The 27043-nt window shown below is 41.1% G+C and overlaps 2 protein-coding genes across 8 annotated transcripts in view; one reads left to right on the top strand and one right to left on the bottom strand.

Annotated features, from left to right (window-relative positions):
* The window catches only part of LOC135577131 (spindlin-Z-like), a 97599-nt gene extending 72430 nt beyond the window's left edge, over window positions 1-25169 (top strand). For all 6 annotated transcript variants that reach the window (XM_065044883.1, XM_065044888.1, XM_065044884.1 and 3 more), the window contains 3 exons: window positions 18172-18425; window positions 19403-19636; window positions 21485-25169. In XM_065044883.1, the coding sequence (XP_064900955.1) occupies window positions 18172-18425; window positions 19403-19636; window positions 21485-21684 (688 nt within the window). In that variant the 3' untranslated portion in view covers window positions 21685-25169. The remainder of the gene's footprint in view (window positions 1-18171; window positions 18426-19402; window positions 19637-21484) is intronic.
* LOC135577132 (uncharacterized) lies at window positions 680-13327 on the bottom strand. Of its 2 annotated transcripts, none has more exons than XR_010468717.1 (2): window positions 12452-13327; window positions 680-6799 (listed from the first exon to the last, which is right to left on the bottom strand). XR_010468717.1 is itself a non-coding variant. In XM_065044889.1 (2 exons), exons 1-2 carry the CDS (start codon window positions 13116-13118, stop codon window positions 7590-7592), a joined length of 759 nt encoding a protein of 252 aa, XP_064900961.1. In that variant the 5' UTR covers window positions 13119-13327; the 3' UTR covers window positions 680-7589. The 2 variants fall into 2 exon arrangements, 1 of the variants encoding a protein (XP_064900961.1); XM_065044889.1 differs by having other exon boundaries at window positions 680-7681.
* Window positions 25170-27043: the final 1874 nt, after the last annotated feature.

A 27043-nucleotide genomic window follows, 5' to 3' on the forward strand; every position in this document is an offset into this window, starting at 1 on the left:
TAAGAAGAAAATTTTGTGGAATTTTAAATTTAATCTGATAAAACAGAAGGAAAACATTTTGTGTATTCTGATTATAGCATCTCAAAAGGTTATGTGCATATATGTTATTCTGCTTATCACAGAAACAACATACTATTGATATAGAAATCGGTTTGAGTAAGTTCCTATTGTCTTACATGGAAGTATACTGGTAGCTATTATTACACACCCGTTTTTTTATATTATCACACTCATTTTGAAAAAGGGTAATAAGGAGGACCCTGGGAACTACCAACCAGTCAGCCTCACCTCTGTGCCTGATAAGATCATGGAGCAGATTCTCATGGAAGACATGTCAAAACATATGGAAGGCAGGGAGGTGATTAGAGACAGCCAAGATGACTTCATAAAGGGCAAATCATGCCTGACTAATCTAGTGGCCTTCTACAATGGAGTGGCTGCATCAGTGGACAAGTGAAGAGCAACTGATGTCATCTACCTGGATTTCTGTTATGCTTTTGATATGGTCCCCCACAACATTCTTACCTCTAAATTGGAGAGAGGTGCGTTTGACAGATGGACTGTTAGATGGACGACGCCAAGCTGAATGGTGCAGTTGATACACTTGAGGGACAGGATGCTGCGGCGATTAGAAATGATGCACACCGGATGCAGACAAAGATTCACACACAGACAGAGATCTTGTTCAGGAAGGAGTGCAGAGCTGGGCAGAGCAGAGTGCTGAGCCAGGCTGAGACCCTCTTTATTAGCCATTGACAGTTTCTAGGATTTACAGATATGGGCCTGGACTAAGAGGTTACACAAGATGTTTTTCCAATAATTGTTATTAAAAACACACCACACTGATGTTATCTCTGTTTCAGTTACATTCCCACTCATTCACAGACCAGGCCCAAGGACATTCACACATCATACATATGGGGGCGGTTTTCCGACCTGAGATATCATTCTCACTGGCCTGGGCTATCACTTCTTACGCTCATAAAAAACATACTTCTGTATAATCTGTCCAAGGCCCTTCAGCTGGAACTGCTGTTCCCACATCTCCCCCTTTTTTGTTTTTGAACATCTGGTTCACAGTGAGTGCAGCAAGAACCCTGACTTTATTCTTCTTTGCATTCTGTATCATTCTCCAGATGATTCAGAGGACTACAAGAAAAAACATTACACGAGCACATCCAATTCCCACAAAAACCCATATATGCAGATTGAGGCCTGAAAACCAAGTTTTTGGGTGTAATCACTTTATGCTATCAGATAATGTTAGCCATTATGTCTTACAGTGCTAATTCTTACAAATGATGCAATTGTTTTGCAGGGCACTGGCTAAATCCTAAATCAGGCCTTGCACATTAGCTGAGACTGCTCTTTGGAGGTGTTGTTTTTCTTGATTTCGCTCATAAACATTATAATTCAATTTCAATGATATTACACGTATTTAGCACTCCGATAACATAAAATACTGGTTCAGATATCAGCTAAGGAGATTATTTGAATACAATAACATAAGAATAATGAGGATCCACAATGTGCACGTAGTCACTCACTAGAAACAAAACTAGAGGCCTCTTACTTCAGGGTACTCACAAGAAATAATCACTCACCTGGGTTAGGTGAAGTCTCATTCAAGGATATATCCAGTAAATAATCACTCATCCAAATGAGGAGGTGAGGCGCTCTCAGTCCCAGGAAGTCTCCTTAGACAGTGTTCCTGTCTAAGGAAAGGGCTCCAGTTCACAGACCCGCAGCTCTGAGAAGACCACTCAAAGGGCGTCTTTGGTGGGAACCCCATTTTATAGTCTGGTCAGATGTGGCTGTGGGCATTACAACATAGTTCAGAAGCTTCGCAGCTAGTTTGGGCACCTCCTTTGTTGAGGACCCTGTCAATTGACCAAGGGTCCCACCCCTCCTGCCCCACCAGCTGGTAGAGGTGAAGTCACCCTGCCCCAAGGCAGGGGAGGATGTGACTGACAGCACCTTGGTACCACCCTAGGTGTGTACTTTGGAACAGGCACAGTGGGGCACAAAAGGTGCTAAAGAGCCATCAACCTCCTCATTGAAGGCTCCAGATTTCAGGGGAATGTGCAACTGCCTCACAATCCATCCTGTGACCACAGTCATCTGACAGGCTACTTTGGAGTGGTGGTGCTGTCACCTCTTGCCTCCAAAGTCAAAAGGGGGCATTCTGTTGGTGAGTTTGAATGCCCACTGTGGATCATCATACCTTATGTGTCATTTTCCTGTTATACATTATCATTACAAATCAACCTACTGTAGAACAGAATAATGCAAATTACAACAATTACAGTTATTAACAAATATTGGAAAAAGCTGGTTAGCCATACTAATAAGGAAAACAAATGCATTGAAAGTTTTTTCACCAGTTAGTCCCCAGTCCATATAAGGTAAATCTGTATCATTCTGATATGCTAGCGCCTCTTCCTTTGGTCTCTTCTGTTTCTTTGTTGCCCTCTGCTGCAGGGACAGAAGCTGTATCTCTGGCATTAGGTCCTGCGTCGTTTGTCCAACTCATAGTCAGGTTTAACATATTTTGCAGGAAGCCACTTCAGTCCTGTTGGAAGAAGAACACACACATATCCCCTTCCACAGGTGATTAACTCTACAGGCCCTTGCCACTGACTGCTCTATAGGGGATCCGGGTATAAAACCTTTGGTCTCTGAGACAGTGAATCTGGAACACGGAAGTGTTTTTCCACTGCTGCAATAGAGAGAGGCATAGTATGATTCAAAAAATTTAAAGTATATGTTGCATTGTCTAATTGTTCTTGAGGTGCCATATTCCCCCTTTTTTGTTTTAATAACATCTGTTTCAGTGTGGAATGTGCTCGTTCAACGATAGCCTGTCCAGTGGGAGAATGTAGAATACCTGTGACACGCAAAACACCCCATTGCTGTAAAAAATATTGCGTGGATCTAGCAGTGTATCCAGGACCATTGTCAGTTTTAATCTGTTGTGGCACACCCAGCATAGCAAAACAGTGGGTCCAGTGATGCTGAACATCTCTGCTTTTCTCACTCGTATGTGCAGATGCACAAAGCATACCTGAAAAAGTATCTATAGAAACATGTACATATTTCAAATGACCAAAAGATGAGACATATATAACAGCAGTCTGCTAAATGGCATTAGCTGTGAGCCCATTTTAGCCTTCATGTTTATTGGATATTGTTTTCCCTTACCGGATCGAAGTCCTGTTTCAGATCAATCAGTGTAGTATTTGCTTTATCGAGACGTTGGCTGTTAATACTGGTGGAAATACAGCATTCGAAGTTTCCTTGGAGATTTCTCACTTGCACAAGCAGATCTGCACCATCCCAGCAGCTTCTTGTGGGACATGCAACTAAACAGAATTCTCAGAAAACATTATTTGAGCTTACAATTTACTTAACAAATCTTGACCCAAGAGAGGTGCAGGGCTTTCTGGCAGCTACAAGAATTCATATGGTAAAACTTTGTTTCAAATTTGGCATTCCGTTGGTCTCAAAAAATGGTCTTTCTTTCTTTCCTGTGATCTCAAAAACGATCACGGTGAATTTAGTAAGAAGTCTCTTACAACCAGTTACCACTGAATAAGTCCATTAACAAATTTTGGTTTAATTTCCCAGCTTCATTAGAACTACGGATCTGCTAGGGATGCCTTTAAATTTCACCCTCAGACTGCTCCATTCAGTATTACAACATCGCTGCAGTGGGGGGAGAGAAAACCCCCCTTTCACCGCCTTGAAAGCGGGAGGCCACATTTTTCTATTTTTTTTTTCTTTTTCTTTCTCTTCTTGCTGCAGTTCAGATACAGGCAAGGCCACGCAGGTGGTGTTAATTGCTGGTGCTAAGTGGGAGCTGCTAGGGAGCTGAGTTTATCTAGCAGCTTGATCCAGGCCTGAAATTTATGTTCAAACAGTACAGCACAGGCCTGGGATATTTTGCTTTTTTATTTTCCCATTTCATTCCAGCCATAATACACTCTATATACAATTCTAATTAGCTGAGCAATAGTTACATTCCTCAGCCCCATGTACCTTTTGCAATTTCTTACAGATGTCAATAAACAGTATATTAACCATCAATCCATTACTTTAATTTTCCTAGATCCAAATCAGGTCATATTCTAGCAACTTTTAAATACAACCTCCTCCAAGTTCACATCCATCATAGCATTTAGTTTTCTTTCCCATAGCTCCAACAAACACACAAATTCAATGGGAATTGGAGTTTAACAACTTCAATTCTTTTCTGGTCTCAAAATTATTAGATAACAATATGAGCAATTACTCTAAGGTGTAAGGATGCATCCTAAGGGGGAGCAAGGTGGAATTTTAGCAGTGGAACCGGTTCCCATTTTGTAATTATCTCCCCAAACAAAATTCTTTTGGTACCAAATATATATATATATATATATGCAAACTAAAATACTGAGCTCATATATGAAAACCAAACACCAAGTTCAAATATGCAAATGGATCGCAATTACACTTATTCAAGACAATATCTCAATTTTAGCTTTGCGCCTTTGGGCCGCTCACCACTCAGCCAGGTGGAGGCACCGCTGGGTCTCCCTGACAAAACAGGTCAGTGCGGCTGGAGCCCACTCGGCACCCGCCCCCCCCCACAGCGAGCTGGACAGGGCAAGGTTTTTATTAGTGTCTCATCTGGGGCGCTACAACTGTTATCCCAAAACCAGGATTCTTTACCTGGTGCGCATACAAAAGAGCCAAACCCAGCACATCGAGATGAGACACAGCCTATCACAGAGTTGCGCAAGTCTGGATGCTGGAACAAAGCTAGCATGCTAGAAAGAAAAGTAACAGCTGTTAGACACAAAATCTTATTATCACGTTCACGCAGTAAAGAACTAAATTACTCATGATCTTCTGTATTATCACAAAATGCACATTTTGAGCCAATGGATTCTTATGGTTTAGCACTCTGTGAACTTACTGTGCCATATAACAGGCAAAGACTTATTAAACTGTAGTATTCTTAGATACCTACAAAGAAAACAGGTTAATAAGGAAGACGTCTATGACTGCTGTGTTATATAGCGCTGTTGAGGACAGTGTTTACTGACATGACCCTCATTACCACAAATAAAGCACTTAAGACTCATTTGATTTACACTGAGCTGAGACAACGTGGCTGTTAATACCGAAGCCTGATATGTTTCAGTCATAATATTCTGACAAACCTTAACATATTGTGCTATATCAGTGGCTTTACCTTTCACCGACAACAAAGCAGCCTGGCAGTCAGAGTTAGCATTGTCATATGCCAGTTGAAGCAGTAGAAGTTTTGCTATATCTTCATTTTCAACCTGCCTTGCTATAGCGGTTTGCTATGAAGTCAGTGAAGTTTATATAAGACTCCTGCAGTCCCTGTCTTGTTGCAAATGAGCTTACGCGCTACCCTGCCTCTGGGACCCAATGCCATGCCCTAATATCAAGACGAGTTGCCTGTTCAAAAACCTGCTGTAGAAGCCCAGCCTGTGCCTGTGGAGTGATATACTGTCCGGTTCCTAGCAACATATCCTGTTTTATCCCTGCTTCTGATGACAAATTTTCCAAGACCTGTTCAATCACAAGATCTTTATTCTAATTGCCACACAGAATATTGTGCTGGTGTCAAAATTGTTTTAGCAAGCAGTTTCCAATCCCATGGAGCCATTACGTACATGGCACCAATACCTTCAGTAATTCCCATTGTAAAAGGACTATGTAACCCATTCTATTGCACAGATTTTTTTAACTCCTTAACCATTGTATAAGGTATTCCGTCATGTTCAGGTGGTTGTTGTGGTTTGTAAATAACTGGAAAGGTGAAAGAAAAATTGCCCTGCTCCATAGTCTTTTCACAGCATTTTGCATCACCCCTTTGTGTTCTGCTGTCTTAGTCATGAAGGGGTTACTGGGTGCTGTGTAAGCATCATTAAAATCAGGCAAGGGAGGTGCTGAGGGCAGAGTTTTAGACTCCTGACCCAGCTCCACACAGATTCCGGCCTTATCTTTACACAGCTGTGATGGCATTAATGATGGATATAAAACTGGCTCTTTTTCGAGATCTACAGAGCCTGACTCAAAAGGATGAGTGCTATCAGTGCTGTCAAGACTCAAATCATTAGCAACCTGCTCATTTGTGTTTTTCTGTCCCTCCTCCCCTGTTTGCCCTTGCAGAATGTGCTCTGCCAACTGCAACTGCGATAGCGCAGAGTACACAAATCTCCAAGTTACATGCAAACCGTCAGGGACTGTAAAACCTGAATTCTTTTGCGCGTGTAGATATTCCCCGACCTGTTTCCAAATTTTACTGTCAAACGTCCCCTCACTTGGAAACCAAGCACAATGCTCTTTCACCCATACCAGGAGCGAGGCTAGCTGCTTCTCAGAAGTACGATACCCAGAAAAATGTAATATCTGCAGTAAAACCTGCAAATACAATTCATGTTCCTGAGAAGCGGACTGCCCCATACTAACGCAATCCCGCAGCTCTCTCGTTCAACGAGGACGGCTTGTCCCTATTTATACTGTAGGGATTAATGCAGCCACAAACAAAATTTACTCACCTGTTGGATTGCGTGGTCGCCGCCAAACACACTGCTCGACGAAGAGCCTCCAGGGGTCACACACTCACACAGGGCACCACTTGTAGCGATGAGGAATGATGCACACCGGGACGCAGACAAAGATTCACACACAGACAGAGATCTTGTTCGGGAAGGAGCGCAGAGCTGGGCAGAGCAGAGCGCTGAGCCGGGCTGAGACCCTCTTTATTAGCCATTGACAGTTTCTAGGATTTACAGATATGGGCCTGGACTAAGAGGTTACACAAGATGTTTTTCCAATAATTGTTATTAAAAACACACTGCACTGATGTTATCTCTGTTTCAGTTACTGTTGCTTTTTCATGCGAGAGACGGAACCTGACACACCAATATGATGTTCACAGAGTTCAACTTTATTGTCCGCCCCGGGCTAGCTTTATACCAAAAGCTGCCCTGTCCACTCGTCTTGCAACAATGTGATTGGTTACAGCATGTGCTATATAGTAACATGATAGGCTGCATGCACTGTCCACGTGCTCTGCACGCGCCTGTCGGCGATTGCTCATTGGTTGTTACCTTCTTATAGGGTTCCTTTTGTCTCTTTTGTCTCTGGCTTCACCTCTCAGCCAGGCTGGCAACAACCCCATCCCCTCAGGGGGGCTCTGTCACTACATCTCCCCCTCTTTCATTTAATATAATGTTAACAACACGCTGTATCATGCTTTGAAGACAGTGTGAAATACAGGGTAAGAACATTAAGGCTAATACAATTACAATTAGCAAGAACGGACCTGTCTTCAATATTCCTTTTAACCAAACAAGGCATCCAACCCAAAAAACCCAACATCTTCTGTTATTTTCAGGTTCTGCAAATCTTTTATCTTTTTATCTTTTAAGTTCAAACAACACATACAGTCAAACTCTTCACAACCATGGCCATGGCCAATAACAAAAAATGAATCGCTGCTCTGTTTTGCAAAGTGGTATGCTCAACACTGGCTACATCCGTTGCTAAAAGCGATAACACCTCTGAGGTTAAGGGTTGTCATCATTGCAATCGGTTTCTTCTCTGTTAGCTAGCCAAGGCCTCACCCACTTTGCTGGGATCCACGAATTTTTATGGTTACCTGTAGAAACACAAGCATGTCCCCTCCCCCAGGTTATTAATGACATAGGACCTTCCCATTGTTGTGTTATCGGATTAAACACACTAACCTTAGGTACATTTTCGGAAAAATCTTTGACATTTTTGATATGGTGCATAACAACCGGTTCCATTTCAGTCTCACTTTTAGGATTAAGCCAGTTCAGCACATACAATGCCTTCATCAATACCTCTTCTGGACCCACACTAATTCCCCCTTGTTTTTTCAAAACAGACAAAAGATTTTTCAAGGTGCATGTGCGCACTCAATAATTGCCTGGCCAGTAGAATTATAAGGGACTCCGAACAGGTGTTGTACCTTCCACTGGACGAGGAAGGTTGCAAGTGTGTCATAATGGTATGCGGGACCATTGTCTGTTTTGATTTGTGTAGGAACTCCCATGACAGCAAAAACTTGTAATAAATGACGCTTTACCACTTTTGCGTTTGCTGGGGTCAAAGCTGTGGCCCACAGCAGTCCTGAACAGGTATCTATGGACACATGAATGTACTTTTGTCGGCCAAATGGTGCAAATTCAGTAATATCAGTTTGCCATAACTGACCTGGCTGCAAGCCCCAAGGATTTACTCCCTTTTGTTGAAAAGGCACTATGCGAGAACAATCAGGACAAGCTGCGATAATGGATCGAGCTTGTTGCTTGGTAAGGACAAACAGTTTTCGGAGTGATGCTGAGGATTGATGGAAGAACTCGTGAGCTTGTCTGGCTTGTTCAAAAGGAGATACATCTGTCACTGCCACGAGTTTGTCTATAATGTTTCCCTCAACTAGACCACCTGGTAGGTTAGAGTGGCTTTTTATATGCATTATATATACTGGCGCTGTCCTATAATCTAACACGTTCCACAAATCTAACAATGCTTCAAACAACAAGGAATTGGAAACTCGCTGCAAAAGCGCTCTATGTATTCTTCGTACAACTCCCACAACATAAAGAGAATCTACTACCAGATTAATTGGGCAGTTATGCCATTTTTGTAATACTGCTATCACCACTTGCAACTCTAAAATTTGAACTGATCCTTCAGCTACAACAATCTGTGAATGCCACTGACCGTTCTTAAACCATACAAAACCTCCTCTCCGTGAGCAACTACCTGCGTCCATGAAAATGGTTATGGCATCTAATGGGCGCTCACTAACAATTGACATAGGCTCCAAGGGGAGGCTGGTTTTAAATATGGGACGCGGTGGATAATGATTGTCCACCTGCACCGGAATCCAGGCAAGAGCTAAGGCAAGATCATCATGTTTGAGAAGGATCTGTTCAAACAGATTGAGAAAAATAGGGATCACAATTTTGGCAACATACGACCCAGACAAGATCAGATATCAGCTTAGTCCTTTCACTAACACTTGGGCAGTGGCCTCCCACCTCTGAATGATGGTTTTTTGGTTTTGATTGTTTAGAAATATCCATTCTAATACTAACAACGGATCCTTTTCTTCTGTACTCCACTGAGCCAAAAGTCCCACCACCTCCTTATTGGTATTATAGACATAAAGAGTAACAGGCAAATCTGATCTTATCCGCTGAGCAGTATTCTGTGAAATTTTTCTTGCAATTTGCTCAAGTGCTTTTTGTGCTTCTGGTGTGAGGCACTGTGGTTCTTGGGGGTCTCATCCCCCACGAAGGAGACTAAACAATTGCAAATCTGTATTTGTAATTCCCACAACATTTCTTATCCACTGCAAGTCCCCTACCAATTTCATTGCATTGTGGTGAAGGGTTGCTACCTTTGCTTTCATAGTAAGCTTCTGAGGTCTAATCATGGCCTGGGTTAGCTCATATCCTAAATGTTTCCATGGTGCGGTTCACTGTACCTTTTCTGGTGCCACAACCAGACCCCACTGACCTAATTGCTTTGTCAACTGAATTATTGTATCCTCAATAATTTCCTTTTTATTGCACAAAAGGATATCATCCATATAATGATAGATGATCATCTGAGGGTGTTGTTGCCTAAATTATTTTAAAGCCAAATCTACATACCATTGGCAAATAGTAGGAGAATTTTTCATTCTCTGAGGTAATACTATCCAATGATATCTTTTCGTGGGAGCTTGATGATTAAGCACTGGAACAGTAAAGGCAAACTTTTCACAATCCTCTGGGTGTAATGGGATCATGAAAAAACAATCCTTCAAATCAATGACAATTACATCCCAATCTTTTGGAAGCATGGTTGGGGTAGGAAGACCTGGTTGCAGTGCCTCCATATCTTTCATTACTGCATTAACTGCCCTGAGGTCCTGTAACAAACACCACTTCCCTGATTTCTTCTGGATAGTAAAACCAGGTGTATTCCATGGGTTGGTGGAAGGGACCAAATGTCCAAGACGGAGTTGCTCTTCAACCAACTCCTCTAAATGTGCAAGCTTTTCTTTTGGTAATGGCCATTGATCCACCCAGACAGGATCATTTGTTTCCCAACTCAGCTTCATACACGGCCAGGTGTCACTCACCGCAATGGCCATTATCAAAAAGGCGACTGCATGACTATTCCCCACTGAGACATCACATCTCTTCCTAATAATGCAATTGTCGTGTTCAGAACATAAGGTCATACCCATGCCTCTAAGCCCTCGACCTCTTCTCTTATCTTGACCATATGTGTGCTGATGTGGGTAGGGGTGGCCCCCCCAATCCCCACTACCATGGTGTTTACTGCTTCTAAAGGCCAACACGGAAGCCAATCAGCACGAGGGATAATCGTCACATCTGCACCTGAATCTAAAAGCATTCTTTTTCTCCAATCTCACTTCCAGGCCCGTATATGGAAACCAACCTAGATGGTTTGTCCAAAGTCAGTTTTTCCATGAAAGCAACCACAGGGGCTCTGGTAGAGTCAAACCCTTTCTGACTTTTTTCTGCATCTAAAGCCTTTGGGACACATGCTCTGAAGGGTACCAATTGCACTATACGGGTCCCCTGTTTAATAGTCACAGGGGGTGTTAAGACTTGCAACATAATGCCTATAGGTCCAGCATAATCAGAGTCTATTAATCCAGGCCAAACAAACAATCCCTGTCTTGAAGCAGAAGAGTGGCCTATTAAAAACGCACTCAATCCATACCCTGGGGGGCCCCATTATTGTAGATGGAACTACATGTACAGACCAGTCTGTTATTGTGACGTCTGTTCCCACGGCCAGATCGACGCCTGTGCTTCCTGAGGTTGCTGCCCTGAGCTCAGACAAACAACCATGGCTATTCCCTCTCTCAGCTGGTATTGTGGTGTCATCGCGCCCCAGCCCCTGGCGCTGGCCCTCCCTTTTCCCGGCAGCGGTGTCCCATCTTTTTTAAATTTTGATCGACACTCCACTGCTCGGTGTCCATACATATCACACCGACTGCATGTGCCATCGAAGCGCGAATAATGGAGGGGAGCTGGCGACTGACTACTGCCATTACTAGGTCCCCCTCTCCGAGCATACTGAGGGCAATTTCTTTTAAGATGTCCTGTCTGTCCGCAAGTAAAACATGCTAGGCTGCCAGAAGAAGGGCTTCGGCCTTTCATTGCAGGCTTAAGTGCTGCAGCCAAGGCCACAGCATGAGCTCGAGCACGTATTTTTGCCTTTTCTGCCTCCTGTTGCAAAATCCCATGTACAAGCTTCCACCATCTCTGCCAGAGAAGCAGTTTTTCCCAAAGCGGCTAATATCTGTTGGCATTGGGTGTTTGCATTCATCATGGCCAAATCTTTCCCCACAGCAGCTTTTGCCTCTGGAGTCAGGTTAGGAGAAGCATCTATAGCTTCTTTTAAATGGTCCACAAACTTCATATAGGGTTCCCCAGGATCCTGCTTTATTGTAGAATAGGGTGGCACAGGGTTACCTATATTTGGTAATTCTTTCACTGCCACCAGGGCAAACCCTTGTGTTTGATGTAAAATCCTTGGATGAAGCGCTGCCTGAGCGGCACCATCCGCATATTGCCCACGACCCAGTAATTGGTCCATGCTGACTAATCGCCATGGATCATCAGCTGGTAAATGAACATTTTCTAATACTGCCAATTCCACCTTCCCCTGCCACTTGTCCAAGAACAGCAAATACCCCTTTGGGGGAAGCAATAACTCCATCAATGCCCTAATATCTGTTGGAGTTAGTACTTGCCCCTTGAAAAATGAATTGATTAGCTGCATCACATGCTTATTATCCACACCATATTGCATATCTGCACTTTGCAATTGCTTAACCGTTTTCCAATCAAAGGGCGACCGCTGCCTTTGTCCTCTATTATCTATGTGCACTGGCATTGCTGTAATACTGCCAGGTAACATGATCCCTTCAATGGTTGCATCCCTGATTACCCCTTGCCAGCGTTGCCCTGCATTGTAAGAGTGATCTCGAGGAATATCTCTACCCTGATGCACAGGGGCAGCACCCAAATTGTCATTACTATCACTGCCCTTGTGTTTCCCTGTGGATCAGTAAGTCGACGCATATTTGCAAACCGATCTGCTAACCCAGTCTCTAGCCCTTTTCCATATCGCACTCTTGAATATTCAGCTGCTTCTCTAACAGATCACATCCCATCTTCAACACATTGTCTAGCCCATTTTTGTATTCGCTCCCTTTTAATACGGAGCTCCTCAGGAGTGAGGTCTAATTCCGTCAACTCCCTTTCCTGTTTTCCCCGTTTTTCACATTCCCTGCCAATTGCTTCCAACCCATCCTTAATTGCATCTGACGCCTTTTTATATGCTATTAACCGCGAAGTTTTACTGTTACCGCCATCTAGTCGCTTCATAGCATTTAGAACTTCTTGCATCTGTGTCTCCTGCCATCTCAGTAAGTCCTTCAGGCTCTGCACGTGGCTCTCCTCCTGGAAGTCAGGGCGATTCTGTGGTGGTCCATCCTGGTGCTCCATCAAGTCCTCCGGCAGAGGTACGTCAGCTGGATTAACTTGTCCCGGCTTGTTGAAACTTGCTGGTTGCTGCCATTCGTTGTCGGAGGCAGGCAATGGCTCAAAAGGTGCAGAGGGTATAATTTGCTCTCTGCCCCAGAACTCCAGATCTGATATGGGACATACCAGCGGCGTTGATTTTTCGGAGTCCTCAGAGGGAGGGCAGCTCGCGGCGGGCGGCTCCGGGGGGACGGCACACAGCTCTGGCTCCTCTGAGACTTCCTGCATCAGCAACCGGATCTCCCGCCACGGTCCAGCGAGGTCGCAAGCCTCGCGGCTCCCCCTTGTGACAGCCTCACATAGTTCAGTCCCTATCTCCTCCCATGTATCGGGAGAAAAAAACTCGTCCGAAGCTCGAACACATCCCTTCCATTGCGCAAAACGTAACAGACGCTCCAGCGCGTCTTTTTCCAAATATCTTCCTGTTCGTGCATCCAGCTGGAGAATACTTTTCACTATTGCTTTTTCTTCCGTGGATGCCACGTTTCCCATGCCACCTGATTCCCCGTAGGCCTACTTTCTGCTTTTCTTCGAGCGCAGGGCTATCTTCACCCTCCAGGTGGCGTTTTTTCCTCGCATCTTCACTTCCAACGATCTTGCTTCCATACGAAGTATCACATCGGGGTCACCAAAATGTTGCTTTTTCCATGCGAGAGATGGAACCTGACACACCAAGGTGATGTTCACAGAGTTCGCTTTATTGTCAGACCAGGCTAGCTTTATAGCAAAGCTGCCCTGCCCACTCGCCTTGCAACAATGTGATTGGTTGTAGCTCGTGCTATACAATAACGTGATAGGCTGCATATACTGTCCACGCGCTCTGCACGCACGTGTCGGTGATTGCTCATTCATTGTTACCTTCTAATGGTGCTCCTTTAGTTTCTCTTATCTCTGGCTTCACCTCTCAGCCAGGCTGGCGACAACCCCATCCCTCTGGGGCAGGGGGGGGGCTCTGCCACTACAAGTTACGTTCCCATTCATTCACAGACCAGGCCCAAGGACATTCACACATCATACATATGGGGGCGGTTTTCCAACCTGAGATATCATTCTCACTGGCCTGGGCTATCACTCCTTACACTCATAAAAAACATACTTCTGTATAACCTGTCCAAGGCCCTTCAGCTGGAACTGCTGTTCCCACAGGATGCCATCCAGAGGATCTAGACAGGTTGCAGAGTGGGCCCATGAGAACCTCCTGAAGTTCAACAAGGCCAAGTGCAAGGTCCTGCACATGGGTCAGGACAATCCCAATATCAGTACAGATGGGGGGATGAATGGATTGAGAGCAGCCCTGCACAGAAGAACTTGGCAATAATGGTAGACAAAAAATTGGACATGAGCCAGCAGTGTGCACTTTCAGCCCAGAAAGCCAGTTGTGTCCTGGGCTGCATCAAAAGCAGTGCGACCAGCAGGTCAAGGCAGGTGATTCCTGCCCCTCTGCTCTGGTGAGACCCCACCGGGAGTACTGCGTTCAGCTCTGGAGACCTCAGTACAGGAAAGACATGGACCTGCTGGAGAGGGTCCAGAGGAGGACCACCAAGATGATCAGAGGGCTGGAACACCTCTCCTATGAGGACAGGCTGACAGAGTTGAGGTTGTTCAGCATGGAGAAGATAAGCTCTGGGAGGACCTTATTGTGGCTTTTCAGTATATAAAGGGAGCCTGTATGAAAGATGGGGTGAGTTTTTAACAGAGCCTGTAGTGACAGGACAAGGGGTGATGCTTTTAAACTGAAAGAAGGTAGGTTTAGATTGAATATAAGGAAAAAAATCTTTATAATGAGGTTGGTGAGGCACTGGAACAGGTTTCCCAGAGAAGCTGTAAATGTCCCATCATTGGAAGTGTTCAAGGTCAGGTTGGATCAGGCTTTGAGCAACCTGATCTAATTAAAGATGTCCCTGCCCACGGTAGGATTGGAAGTAGATGATCTTTAAAGGCTGATCTTTCTACGATTCTGTCATTTGTAGTCAGTTAGAAACCTATGTTTTCTTTTGTATTATATGTTCAGATGCAAACAAAAATAGTTTTTATTTGGCAATTTCTTGTTGGAAAATCATATTTCTTGCTGTATTAACCACTACAAATTAGAATAAGTGGCTGTCCAATAGTACAGCCTTTAGACAAAGAAAAACTTGAACTGCAAGTATACCTAGCTGCTGCTTGATTTGTAACTGCATTTACAATGCTTTTTACTCTCTCCAAGGTGTTTTAAAAGGCAGTTACCAGTTTGAGCTTAATTATATAGGGTTTTTTCATATTTTTTAAACAACTGAAGCTTTTTGCTTAATTGTACAAATTTAAATGTTGTGATTATGTTTTATAGGCAGAACATAAAATTGACTGTGGTTAAACATGAACAGTAGTATTTTACCTTTTTCATCTTTAAGTTTTGAGCTTCAGTAGCAGTTGGTTTTATTCTGAGGATGCCTTAAACCTGAATTAAGATTTATTAAAACTAAATAAATTAATTGCATGCAAAACAAACTCATTTTCATTGTGACCAGGAACCAAATCTCTCATTTCTTGATAATAAAATATTACTGAGACTATTATAATGAAAAAAAATGGCTTGAGTAAGAGCTAGTATTTGAATATATGTTCAAGTTTCTGTGGAAAATTAGAACCAACTTTGCAAGGGAGTGCCTCTTAAATGGAAGAGGTTAGCATTTCTAGAATACTCCTAACTTTGACAACACAGATTATGAATGCAGACTGACCTCCTTGAAAAGGTTAAATCATCACAAAAGGTGAATTTGATAAAAGATACTGTGGAACTCTGCTAAGATTTTCATGGAGAATGAAAATCCCGGGTAATTATAGACTGGTCAGCCTCACCTCTGTCCCTGGGAAAGTAATGGAACGGCTTGTCCTTGGTGCCATCTCAAGGCATATCAAGGATAAGAGGGTTATTAGGGGCAGTCAGCATGGCTTTACCAAGGGTGAGTCATGCTTGACCAACCTCATAGCCTTTTATGAGAATGTAACAAGGTGGATGGACGATGGCAGAGCGGTGGATGTGGTCTATACCTTGACTTCAGTAAAGTCTTTGACACAGTCTCCCACAGCATCCTCACAGCTAAGTTGAGGAGGTGTGGTCTAGACAATAGACTAGTGAGGTGTGTTGCAAACTGGCTTAAGGAGAGAAGCCAGAGAGTGGTAGTCAATGGTGCGGAGTCTAGTTGGAGGCCAGTATCTAGTGGAGTGCCTCAGGGGTCAGTACTGGGGCCAATATAATTCAATATATTCATTAACGATTTGGACGAAGGAATTGAGTGCACTATCAGCAAGTTTGCTGATGACACCAAGCTGGGAGGAGTGGTGACACTGGAAGCTGTGCTGCCATCCAGCGGGATCTGGACAGGCTGGAGAGCTGGGTGGGGATTAACCTGATGAAATTTAACAAGGGCAAGTGTAGAATCCTGCATCTGGGCAGGAACAACCCCAGGTTCCAGTATAGGTTGGGAAATTACATATTAGAGAGCAGTGTAGGGAAAGGGACCTGGGGGTCCTGGGGACAGCAGGGTGACCATGAGCCAGCACTGGGCCCTTGTGGCCAGGAAGCCAATGGTACCTGGGGTGGGTTAGAAGGGGGTGGTCAGTAGGTCAGAGAGGTTCTCCTGCCCCTCTGCTCTGCCCTGGGGAGACCACACCTGGAATATTGTGTCCAGTTGTGGCCCCTCAGTTCCAGCAGGACAGGGAACTGCTGGAGAGAGTCCAGCGCAGCCACCAAGATGCTGAAGGGAGTGGAGCATCTCCCGTGTGAGGAAAGGCTGAGGGAGCTGGGGCTCTGGAGCTGGACAAGAGGAGACTGAGGGGTGACTCATTCCTGGGGATCAATATGGAAAGGGGGAGTGTCAGGAGGATGGAGCCAGGCTCTTCTCAGTGACAACCAGGGACAGGACAAGGGGCAATGGGTGCAAACTGCAACACAGGAGGTTCCGCTGGAAGATGAGAAGCAACTTGTTGGGGGTGAGGGTGCCAGAGCCTGGCCCAGGCTGCCCAGGGAGGTTGTGGAGTCTCCTTCTCTGCAGACATTCCAACCCGCCTGGACACCTTCCTGTGTAACCTCATCTGGGTGTTCCTGCTCCATGGGGGGATTGCACTGGATGAGCTTTCCAGGGCCCTTCCAATCCCAAACATACTGTGATACTGTGAAATTCTGGAGGTGGGACAAGTTGAAGGAATTGTACATCTTGTTTTTAATAGAGTTATGATTACATCTTCAGCATTATTAATTTTATATATTGTTTTTATTATTCTTCAAGAGTAATTATGAGACTTAAGTGATACAATTGCTATTTGTGTCTTTTGGATCTGTCATACATGGGCTGCTCTGTGAGCTTTCATTGTTCCTGGAGACTTTTTTTTCATCACTGTCATTAATCTAAGGATAGATAATGTTTTCTGCAACTGATTTTTCTTTTTTTTTTAGATGTTACTTTAAGCATGCTACTTATATGTATATTTTATTGCCATTTAAATGAAATGTACTCTAACTGGTAACTAATCCAGAAATTTACTTTGCAATTAGCTAACATTCATGAGAGTTTTAATCAAGCAACCCTCTAAATATCATTTTTAGGAATGAATGTGCATATTGTAACATACTAAAATAAAGGTAATATATGTTTATCACCTATGTATGTACTGTCATAATGTTCATATGTTTCTTCACCTGTATTCCCAACTGTCAGTTTCTTTTTTCAACTGAGTAGAACAAAACTTGTGTAACTGTTGTAGTGGGTTGAAACTGTCAAATAGCTTACATGACTGTTTATCAGCGCAACTGATATTCACCAGAAGGAATCTTTCCATGCAAGTTAGATTAAAAACTGAGGAAGGGTAAAAAGTATATTTAATTTATTATCTGCTTTAAAGAGTATCTCTTCTACTGTTGTGACCTTTGCATATATTTTTTCTTCTATTGTGCTAAAAAGGAATGTTAGAAGAATATTGTCGCTACTATGTGTCTTTAAAAACATTTTGAAGTCAAAGATACCTATAAGTGCAGAGGGAAGAGAAATTTCCTTCAGGTGACAACACAGGTTAGGGAAAACAAATGCTTTGAAGAATTTTAGTCAGCTACCACTAATGTTTCCACTGACTTCCTCCTGGGGTAAGGGAATTATGTTTACTGTTCTGCAGAGAGCAACAAAGTAGCAAAAGTATAATGCTGTTAGGCAACATTGCTCTTTGAGACCCAACTTAGGGTTTTAACAAGTATTAATATTGATGTTCAGTGTATAATGGCTAAAATAGTTATTTTGGCTTAAGCAAACTGGTTTTAGGAACTACTATTATGAAAGCAACCTTATACAAAATGTTGAAAGCATCCCACTACATTTCAGTGTGTGTTTTTTTTCTTTTTCCAGTACAATGTAATATGCTTTATACCCTAATTTGAATAAGGTGCACTAAGCTATACATCTTATGATTTAATGTATTTTTAGTAATATAATATATTGCATTCTTAAAGCATACAACTCTGGAGTAGAATTTTGAGTATGTACTGGTTTAATGTTATGTTTGTATCTGTGTACAGAAAGCATAGAAACAATGTTGGACCAAGCAAACCTATTTCTCAGCCTCGAAGAAACATTGTAGGCTGCAGAATACAGCATGGCTGGAAAGAAGGGAGTGGACCTGTAACACAATGGAAGGGCACAGTTCTTGATCAAGTTCCTGTAAATCCCTCTCTCTATCTTATAAAGTATGATGGATTTGATTGTGTGTATGGACTAGAACTGCACAAAGACGAAAGAGTTTCAGCACTTGAAGTCCTTCCAGACAGAGTTGGTAAGAAGTTTTTTTCCTATATGCACATATGTTGTCAGAACATTTAAATTTTATTACATTATTTTTCATCACATGGCAGAAAATCTAAATGCTATTTATTTTTTCTTGATCTCACAAAGATTGGATGATACCAGAGAGTGTAGTGCTGTCTTTTGTCTTTAAATGGTAAATTCTGTATCTTTTCTTGTTTAGAGTCTTATTCCTAACAAGCTTATGTACATGTAACATTGATATTTCTATTAAAATTTAAATTCTGAGCCAGCTGAGAAATGTCCTGGCTATGTTGTCCTTGTGCATGTTTGGTGGTAATTATGTGTTTGGTTGTTTTTTTGGTTTTGTTTTGTTTTGTTTTGTTTTGTTTTGTTTTTTGTTTGTTTGTTTTTTGTTTTTTTTTTTGTTTTGGTTTTGTTTGTTTTTGTTTGTTTGTTTGTTTTTTAATGTGCTTTCCCTAGGTATTATTACAAACAAAGGGCAAAAAAGCATTTTCTAAGTGAAATAACTTGACTAGTAACAAGGCTTTATTGGTTTTCATAATTAGCACTGAATTGTTAAATTGAAGGTTTTTACAAACTGTAAAGTTCAGAGTTTACCGTAGTAATTACTTGTTTCAGAATGGAATAAGTTCTTGGTTTTCCTGACTGCAAAAAGCAATTGCTAGAATGGGGTTAAGTGGAAACAAACTGAATACCTTCATTAATAACTTAATACAGCTGCTGTGTGATTTTTATGATAGTTTGATTAATTGGGGGGGGGGTGTACAATGGTGGAAAATGTCGATAAGAGTGTTAAGGTGTTAAAATAATTCTTCAAGTTCTGCAGTTCTTTAGTCTTCAGCTCTCTGGAACAGAGATTGTTTTGTATGTGAATTGGCTAACTTTGAAAGAAATTTATACATGAATCTGGATAAAGATTATTTTTTACAAAGGCTTATTTCTGTACTTTTGAATGGACATACTTATGAACTGCTGCCATTTCAGCTTCATCTCGAATTAGTGATGCCCACCTGGCAGACACAATGATTGGCAAAGCTGTGGAACATATGTTTGAGACAGAGGATGGCTCAAAAGATGAATGGAGGGGGATGGTCTTGGCTCGTGCTCCTATTATGAACACATGGTTTTATATTACCTATGAGAAAGATCCTGTCTTGTACATGTACCAACTCTTAGATGACTATAAAGAAGGTGACCTTCGCATTATGCCTGATTCCAGTAAGTAGGCCAGTTACTTTTTTCTTCTGGAAAGCAGCATCTCTCTTTGTATTATTGTTTGACTTATGGTTTATGTATGGAAAACAGTTGACAAACAAGGATCTTAGTAAGTATCAAAAATAACAAAGTACAGTACAACAGAAAATACATCTGTATTAAACAACTTCTGAAATATTTTACTTGAATCAGTGGTGAAATATGCAATAAATACTGGAAAATCCTTTTCTGTAATAATTCCTAATTTTGATAAAGATATAAATACTACTGTGGAAGTGATTACACTTAGATTTTTTTTTTTAACAGAAACTGACAAATTAGAAGACTTCTATTGTTTTTTTTTGTTATAGAAGTGTCACAAATCAAGAGCCATCTCAAGGAGTTGTATTCCTGAAGTAGTTCTTTTAAGAATAATGTTTTGGGGCTAACTAAAATAGTCAGATTAATTTAGTTTGAGTAGGCATCTTCAGTTTGGAAAGCTTTTGAATAGTTTCTTGGAGGAAAGAAGCACTAATCTTTTGAAAACTCATTTTCTCTCACATGTTTAAACACATAAATAGGGAAAAAATCAGTAGGATAGGAGGGATATTTTTTCTGCCTTTTTGAAGTGAAAGTTATTGGGGTTTTTTCCTATAAATACAGAAGGATTTTCAGAGAATCAGTATTGTCCAAGAGATTTGGATAGCTAGTACAAAAAAAAAAAAAGAAGGAAAAAGTTTGTCAAGAATATTGTATTCTCCTGCATCTCAAAAGTACTTCTCTGACAGAGAGGCAATTCTGGCTTTAAATTATTAATTAGATAACTAGTGTTTGGCTATGCAATGCACTGCATAAATATTATTTAAAAGTCATTCATTGAGTTTCTGAGACTGTCTCCCTTCAGATCTAGCACTGATAGTCTGATGACTGAGTAAACAAGTGGCACTTGTTTGCATAACCTCTGTACTAATCCTGTGGTTTTAGATTTTTTACAGTCTAACAAAAAGCAACATATATCTGTGGCTTGAAGAAAATGAGCCACAAATGTTAATGGAAAAAGTGACCTCTCTATTTCTAAAGAAACAAATAAAGCATGCACTTTCAGAGTTGGCACCTCCAAATGCCTTGCAATTCCTTTTTAAATTCTGCTTTGCTTTCTTCCATCTTAGAAAAATAAGCTAAAAGGCTTATGCTTTCCATATTTAAGAATTAAGTTTTTAATGTACTTTTTCCTGAGGCTATCTACTACTTACCTTTGTTTCTAAGACACTCTGAATTATGAACTACTGTCCCGGAATCTGTATCTTTTATGTGAATTGTGTCCTTAAGGATACTTCTGGGTAGATTTTACTAGAAAAGCAAATAATATTGTTAGACTTCTCAACAGTATCCATTCCAGTGTGAAATCAAAAGCCCTTTTTAACATTATTGGTTTTGGAGGTTACACTTAGCTTGGAAATGTGTTTCTGTTGCAATGGCATGTATGCTTTGACATTTTGGATAAAGCATGTGGGAAGAGGGAGTTCTAGCATAGCTGCCTTTCTGTTAAAGAGACTCAGTACCTTGTTCTCCTGGGTACTTAAATTCAATTATCCTACAAACATGTTCTGTAATTGGTGTGTAAACCTTCAAACCTTCATGTCAAAAGATTTACTTTTCTAACCAATTGAAGTGCTATTTTTTACTTCATAGAACTGAAGACAGTGACTACTTTCTAGAAGCATGGCAATAGTCTGAACAACTTTTTTTAGACATGCTCTGCATTTTAAACTTGTGATTGTTCCTTAACTTTTAAAGAGGGCTCCACAGTTTTGTATGTTGGAAAAAAATCCATGAATGTCTACCAAAGTACACTGTATTTTCATATTACAGATGATTCACCTCCTGCAGAACGGGAACCAGGTGAAGTTGTGGACAGCCTGGTAGGCAAACAAGTGGAATATGCCAAAGAAGATGGCTCAAAACGGACTGGCATGGTCATTCACCAAGTTGAAGCCAAACCATCTGTCTATTTCATCAAGTTTGATGATGATTTCCATATTTATGTCTATGATTTGGTGAAGACATCCTAGACAGCATCATGAACTTCTGCCACATTTGTGGAACTATTAAATGTAAAATTTGTAGACACAAAGACTTGACTGTTTTTCAGTTAAATGAAAGCTTAAATGTCCCCGCGAACCCACAATCTCTGCCAACAAAACTGTTTTGTTCTGAATAATACAAATTTATTTGAACATGATACATTTTGTGTAAGAGAACTCCTTTTCTTGAAGGAGGTCAATATATTTGGGTGGGAGGAAGTTTAAAGCAAAGAACAGCTGCAAATTCAAGCTGTGAAATCAATCTAGCATTGTAATCCAGATTTTTTCATAGATTTAAACTTTTTCTTTAACCTTGCACTCACCTGTTTAACTGCCACATGCAAGTGTAGTTTGCTATTTTTGATTTGCCTTCTTTTGTAACATTAAATTTAATTTCTTGGCTACTGGCAGTCCTTGTTTTCTGGGTTGGGACAGAGGTGACTCTTCAGAAAGATTTAAATATTTTGTGCAGCAGTGAGGAGTGCCTAACCCAAGTAATGCCAATCTACTGTGTTTCTACACTTTATTTCAAATTAGACTTGCAGTACATGGAAATATTTGTGCATTTTTACTAGTCACAGGGCAGTAGGATATCAAGTGTTTGACTTACACACATTTAAATGAAAAGGCTTTAAACTACAAAAATATATTTAATCTGTATAATCAGTTAATTAGAAAATGCAGGTTAAGGGTCTGTGTTTACAAGTTGTAGGAACCAGTAAAATACACACAACAAAGCTGCCTTTAATCCTAAATGTTGTACTCTGTTTTACTATACACATTTCTTAGCAGAACCCAAGTGCTTGGTGCCACAAGTTTAACACTATATATACTACTTAAGAAGACTTTAGACTATGCATTGGCAATCGATAGTCTCTCATTTAATATCAGAACCTAGCAACCTGGACATTTGTGTGTGGACTTAGAAACCTAATAGTAGTTAATCTTTTACACGGTAAATACAATCTTATGGGGGTAGGGGGTCCTTTTACACTGAAGACCTTCTTTAGAGGAGAAGCACTTGTTGCCTTCTGCTCAGTCTGCTGTATTGCTTTGCTTTGTTTTGTTTGGGGTTTTGCTATTGTTTTTAACCATTTTGGTTCAAGAAGGCATCTTCTCAAGATATTCTTTTTCTGGCTTTTCCACATGAGGAGTGTCCAGACAAATCTACAGTTTAAACCTGTTGTTGCCTTTTGTGGTGTACTTGCTTTGAGGTATGCTGTTAACATGAATTTGATTCTATGAACACTAGAGTTCTGCATGCCAGTGATGTACTATCTAATGGGAGCTAGTCTCAGTGGTTCAGTCATCTGCATTAGATTCTGGATGTAAATAGCAGCCCACAACAGCAGAATCCTTTCACAGGTTTAATCTTGCAACAAGATAGTTGTAAATCAAGGTTAGGGTATTTGCTGGTTTTTAAGTGTAGCAACTTTTAAAAGCATCAGAATTGTAACAAGGATCAGCACAGCAACAAAATTGTCATGCTTTACAAGCTTCAAAGCACTTTTTCACAGAAATGCAGTATGTGAAGAATGTGAATACAGTCAACACTATTGATGGAAAGAAGGAATACATAGATATCGAACCTTATGCTGTTAGTGGAAGGATGCAGGAGAAGTACTGTTAATCAGAGATCAGGAATCTGACCTCTATTGTGGGTATTCTTGATATCAAAGACTCAGTGGTTTAAGTTCCTTTCTGTCCATTTTTTGGCCTGACTTCATATTTTAGCTTTAAGGCTTGTGCCTCATTATGCTGTTAAATGGTAATACTATATAAATATGGTATCTTAATTCTTTGTCCCTTGCTACTATATTGTATTATGACCTGTATTTCATCATGGGCAACCAAAGGCAGTCTTTCAGTTCACAGCTTCTCAATCCAGTCTTTAAGCACTAAGTACCTGAGTGAGTAAATTTTGTTTTGAACAAAGTGAGCAGATTTGCAACACAGTGCTTTCATCCTGCAGATCTGTTATGTGCTTTCTGTTGACTCTTAAGAGTCCTGCATGTAAATCTCAAAGCTGAGCCTGGCTCCATGAGCCCAAGTTGATATTTGTGGCATGAGAATGAGTGTATTGATTACACAAAAAATACATTCATAACTTAGTATAGTGAACTTTGGGCTTTACATCTAAGGAATACAAGGTTTGTTTTGAAATGTTTGAGGATTAGGTCTACTGGAGCATTTTTAGCATTAGGCTTGTATTTGTGGGTTTTATGCAAGCCACTCTAATACACCACGTATTTTGCTAATTAGAATATAATCTATATACTGTCAAATTTTATGGTTGTTTTTAGATGTCCCCGTTGTTTGTTGCATGGGTTTTTTCTTTTCATCTTTTTTCTTAAGGTTTGGGGGAGGTGGTTTTTGTTTTGTGGTTGTTCATTTTTAATAGCTTAAACCACCTTTTTGAGACTAATTCTACTCCCTGCCATCTGCTTTGGGCTTTCTTTTAGGCTCATGTTTCAGATCTGCATGCAGTGCTTGCATTACCCTAGTAACTACATGTTGGTCCCTTGTTCTAGGGGTTCAACATTAGATTCCAAATTTATCATGGGTCTTGTGATGGCGCAAGCCATGGTTCTTTGTATAAAAGTTATTGCCCTCTCTAATTTACCTGATGTAGTATTGTTGTATATTGTGTGTGTGCATGATGTCAGGCTGCCATGTAAAATTTTTAAAAAGAAAAAAACCCTTAAATGCAGATCATTCTTTTTTGCATGCTTAGAAGGTTAGAATGTTCAGTGTAACAAATGAAAGTTGCATGTTATAATGTTTAGGTTTGGGTTTTGTTCTGGTTTTATTTTGTGTTCATTTTTTGTGAATTTGCTTATTGTGCTGTTTGAATGGTTGTTAGTAGGATTAAATGCACTGGTGAGGCAAACATAGTGCCAACAGAAGGTAATTTTCCAGTTGTATATGTCATACAGCATTTGAAGGGACCACGTATTCTGTTCAAGAATAAATAAAATCAAAATCGATAAGTAAAACACTACATTTTTTTCTTTTGAATGCCAAACCCTAAACTAAGTTGGACTACATAAAGACTGAAATACTTTGGGGAAAATCCTATTTATTGCAATAGGTATAAGCCTTCTTTAAATTAATTATTTAAAAATTGAGGTTTTATCTTCAGATAGAATAGATTACAGTTGCTTCAGGGAAAAAGAATTATGGTAAAAGCAGTTTCTGGTTCCTTCAAAATGCTGTACTTTTTGTATTTTACATCATTAGTGCAATTTGGATGGTTCTTGGTATGTGTATAGCTGAAAGGTCTTCGTGTTCACATTTTAAAATTAGGTAATGACTTCATCTTTAGAGCTCAGTTTCATTATTTTTATTTTATTTCTCTGCATTTAGAAGTATGAACACTTTAAATCTGTTACTTAATTCTGTAAGTAATTTTTATAATTATGATGTAATTCTATCCTTAAAACATTTAAAATAAATCCTTTATGTGCAACTCATGACTGTAAATTTTATTCTCATGAGCAAAATGTAGTGATGTGACTTCAGATTATGAAGAAGCACTTTCTTCAGTATTTTAATTAAAAAGGACTTAGTGTTTTAAAGTTGAGCCATGTATGCTGGTATAATACTTTCCCCTCTGAAATAAGTTCTTTCTTTTTTCTTTTCCAAGTATGAATGTCAATAATATGGAATTTGACTGAGGCAAAGCATAATGCTTAAACTGTATTTCACAACAAGGAGAAAAATTCCTCAGGGGTTGATGTAAGTCTGTGAGGGCCTCTTATTTCCAGAACACACTATACCTCACACTGTTAGCAGCAGTTGAGCAGTAGAAGTGTTTTTCAGTGTTTAGCTGATACATTTATTTGTTTTGAATTAATGTGCTGAAGTAAAATTTGAATGTTATTTTACTCACTAAATTAAAAAATAGAATTTATGCAAACCTAGAGGTGATGAGCAATGAAGAGAATAATACCCCAATGCTGTGAATTCCCTTAACACACATAAGTTCTTCATACCAACACGTGAGCACTTAATTATTTGATGTCATTAAAGGTGAATTACCAAACTTCACTTTGAATATTGAAATGATGAAATTTTCCTTATTCCTCCCTCTTCCTTGATTACAGAGGGGAAAATCTTATATGGGTACCCCAAAATATATTTTTGGCACCAAGTTGCCAGCAAACCTGTACAGTGGGAAGGAGTACACCCTCAGCAGGTTCAGAGATGATGCAAAACTGTCAGCCTCACTTCTGTTCTGGGCAAAATCATGGAGAAGATTGTTCTGGGAGTTACTGAAAAACATCTGAACAACAACACAGTCATTGGTCCCAGCCAGCACGGGTTCATGAGGGGAAAGTCTTGCCTGACCAACTTAATTCTGTTCTACGACAAGGTTACCCACCTAGTCGACCAAGGGAAGCCTGTCAACACGATCTTTTTGGATTTCAGTAAAGCCTTTGATACTGTCTCTCACAGTATCCTCCTGGACAAGATGTCCAGCACACAGCTGGGTAAACACACAGTGCAGTGGGTGAGCAGTTGGCTGATGGGCCGGGCTCAAAGGGTTCTAGCAAATGGGGTAAAGTCGGGCTGGCGACCAGTCACTAGCGGGTTGCATGGGGATCCATCTTAGGGCCAGCACTCTTCAGTGTCTTCAGAAATGACTTGGACACAGGACTTGAGGGACTGATTAGCAAGTTTGTTGATGACGCAAAATTGGGGGCAGCTGTTGACACTCTGGAGGGCAGAGAGGCCCTGCGGAGGGATCTGGACAAACTGGAGAACTGGGCAATCACCAACCGCATGAAGTTCAACAAGGGCAAGTGCCGGATTTTGCACCTGGGACACAGCAGCCCTGGCTGTACATACAGACTGGGGACGAGATGCTGGAAAGCAGCTCCGTGGAGAGGGATCTGGGGGTTCTGGTTGAGGGCAAGTTGAATGTGAGCCAACAGCGTCCCTGGCAGCCAAGAGGGCAGCTGTGTCCTGGGTGCATCCAGCACAGCATCGCCAGCTGCCCAAATGACAGAACCCAAGGGAATGGCAGGAAGATGTGCCAGGGGAGGTTTAGGTTGAACATTAGGAAAAGGTTCTTTACTCTGAGGTGCTGGACACTGGAACAGGCTCCCCAGGGAGGTGTCACGGCCCCAAGCCTGACAAGGTTCAAGAAGAGACTGGACAACACTGTTACTCAGGTCTCTACACCAGACTACCATGTTGTTATTGCTTAACCTGACAGGCAGCTAAACACCACACACAGCTGTTTGCTCACTCCTCCCTGAAAGTTGGATGGGGAGGACAAATGGGAAAAAAAGGTAAACCTCATCGGATAAGATAAAGACAGTTTAATAGCACAGAAAGTGAA

Source organism: Columba livia, chromosome W (assembly GCF_036013475.1).
Source record: "Columba livia isolate bColLiv1 breed racing homer chromosome W, bColLiv1.pat.W.v2, whole genome shotgun sequence".
NCBI classification, from domain to species: Eukaryota; Metazoa; Chordata; class Aves; order Columbiformes; family Columbidae; genus Columba; species Columba livia.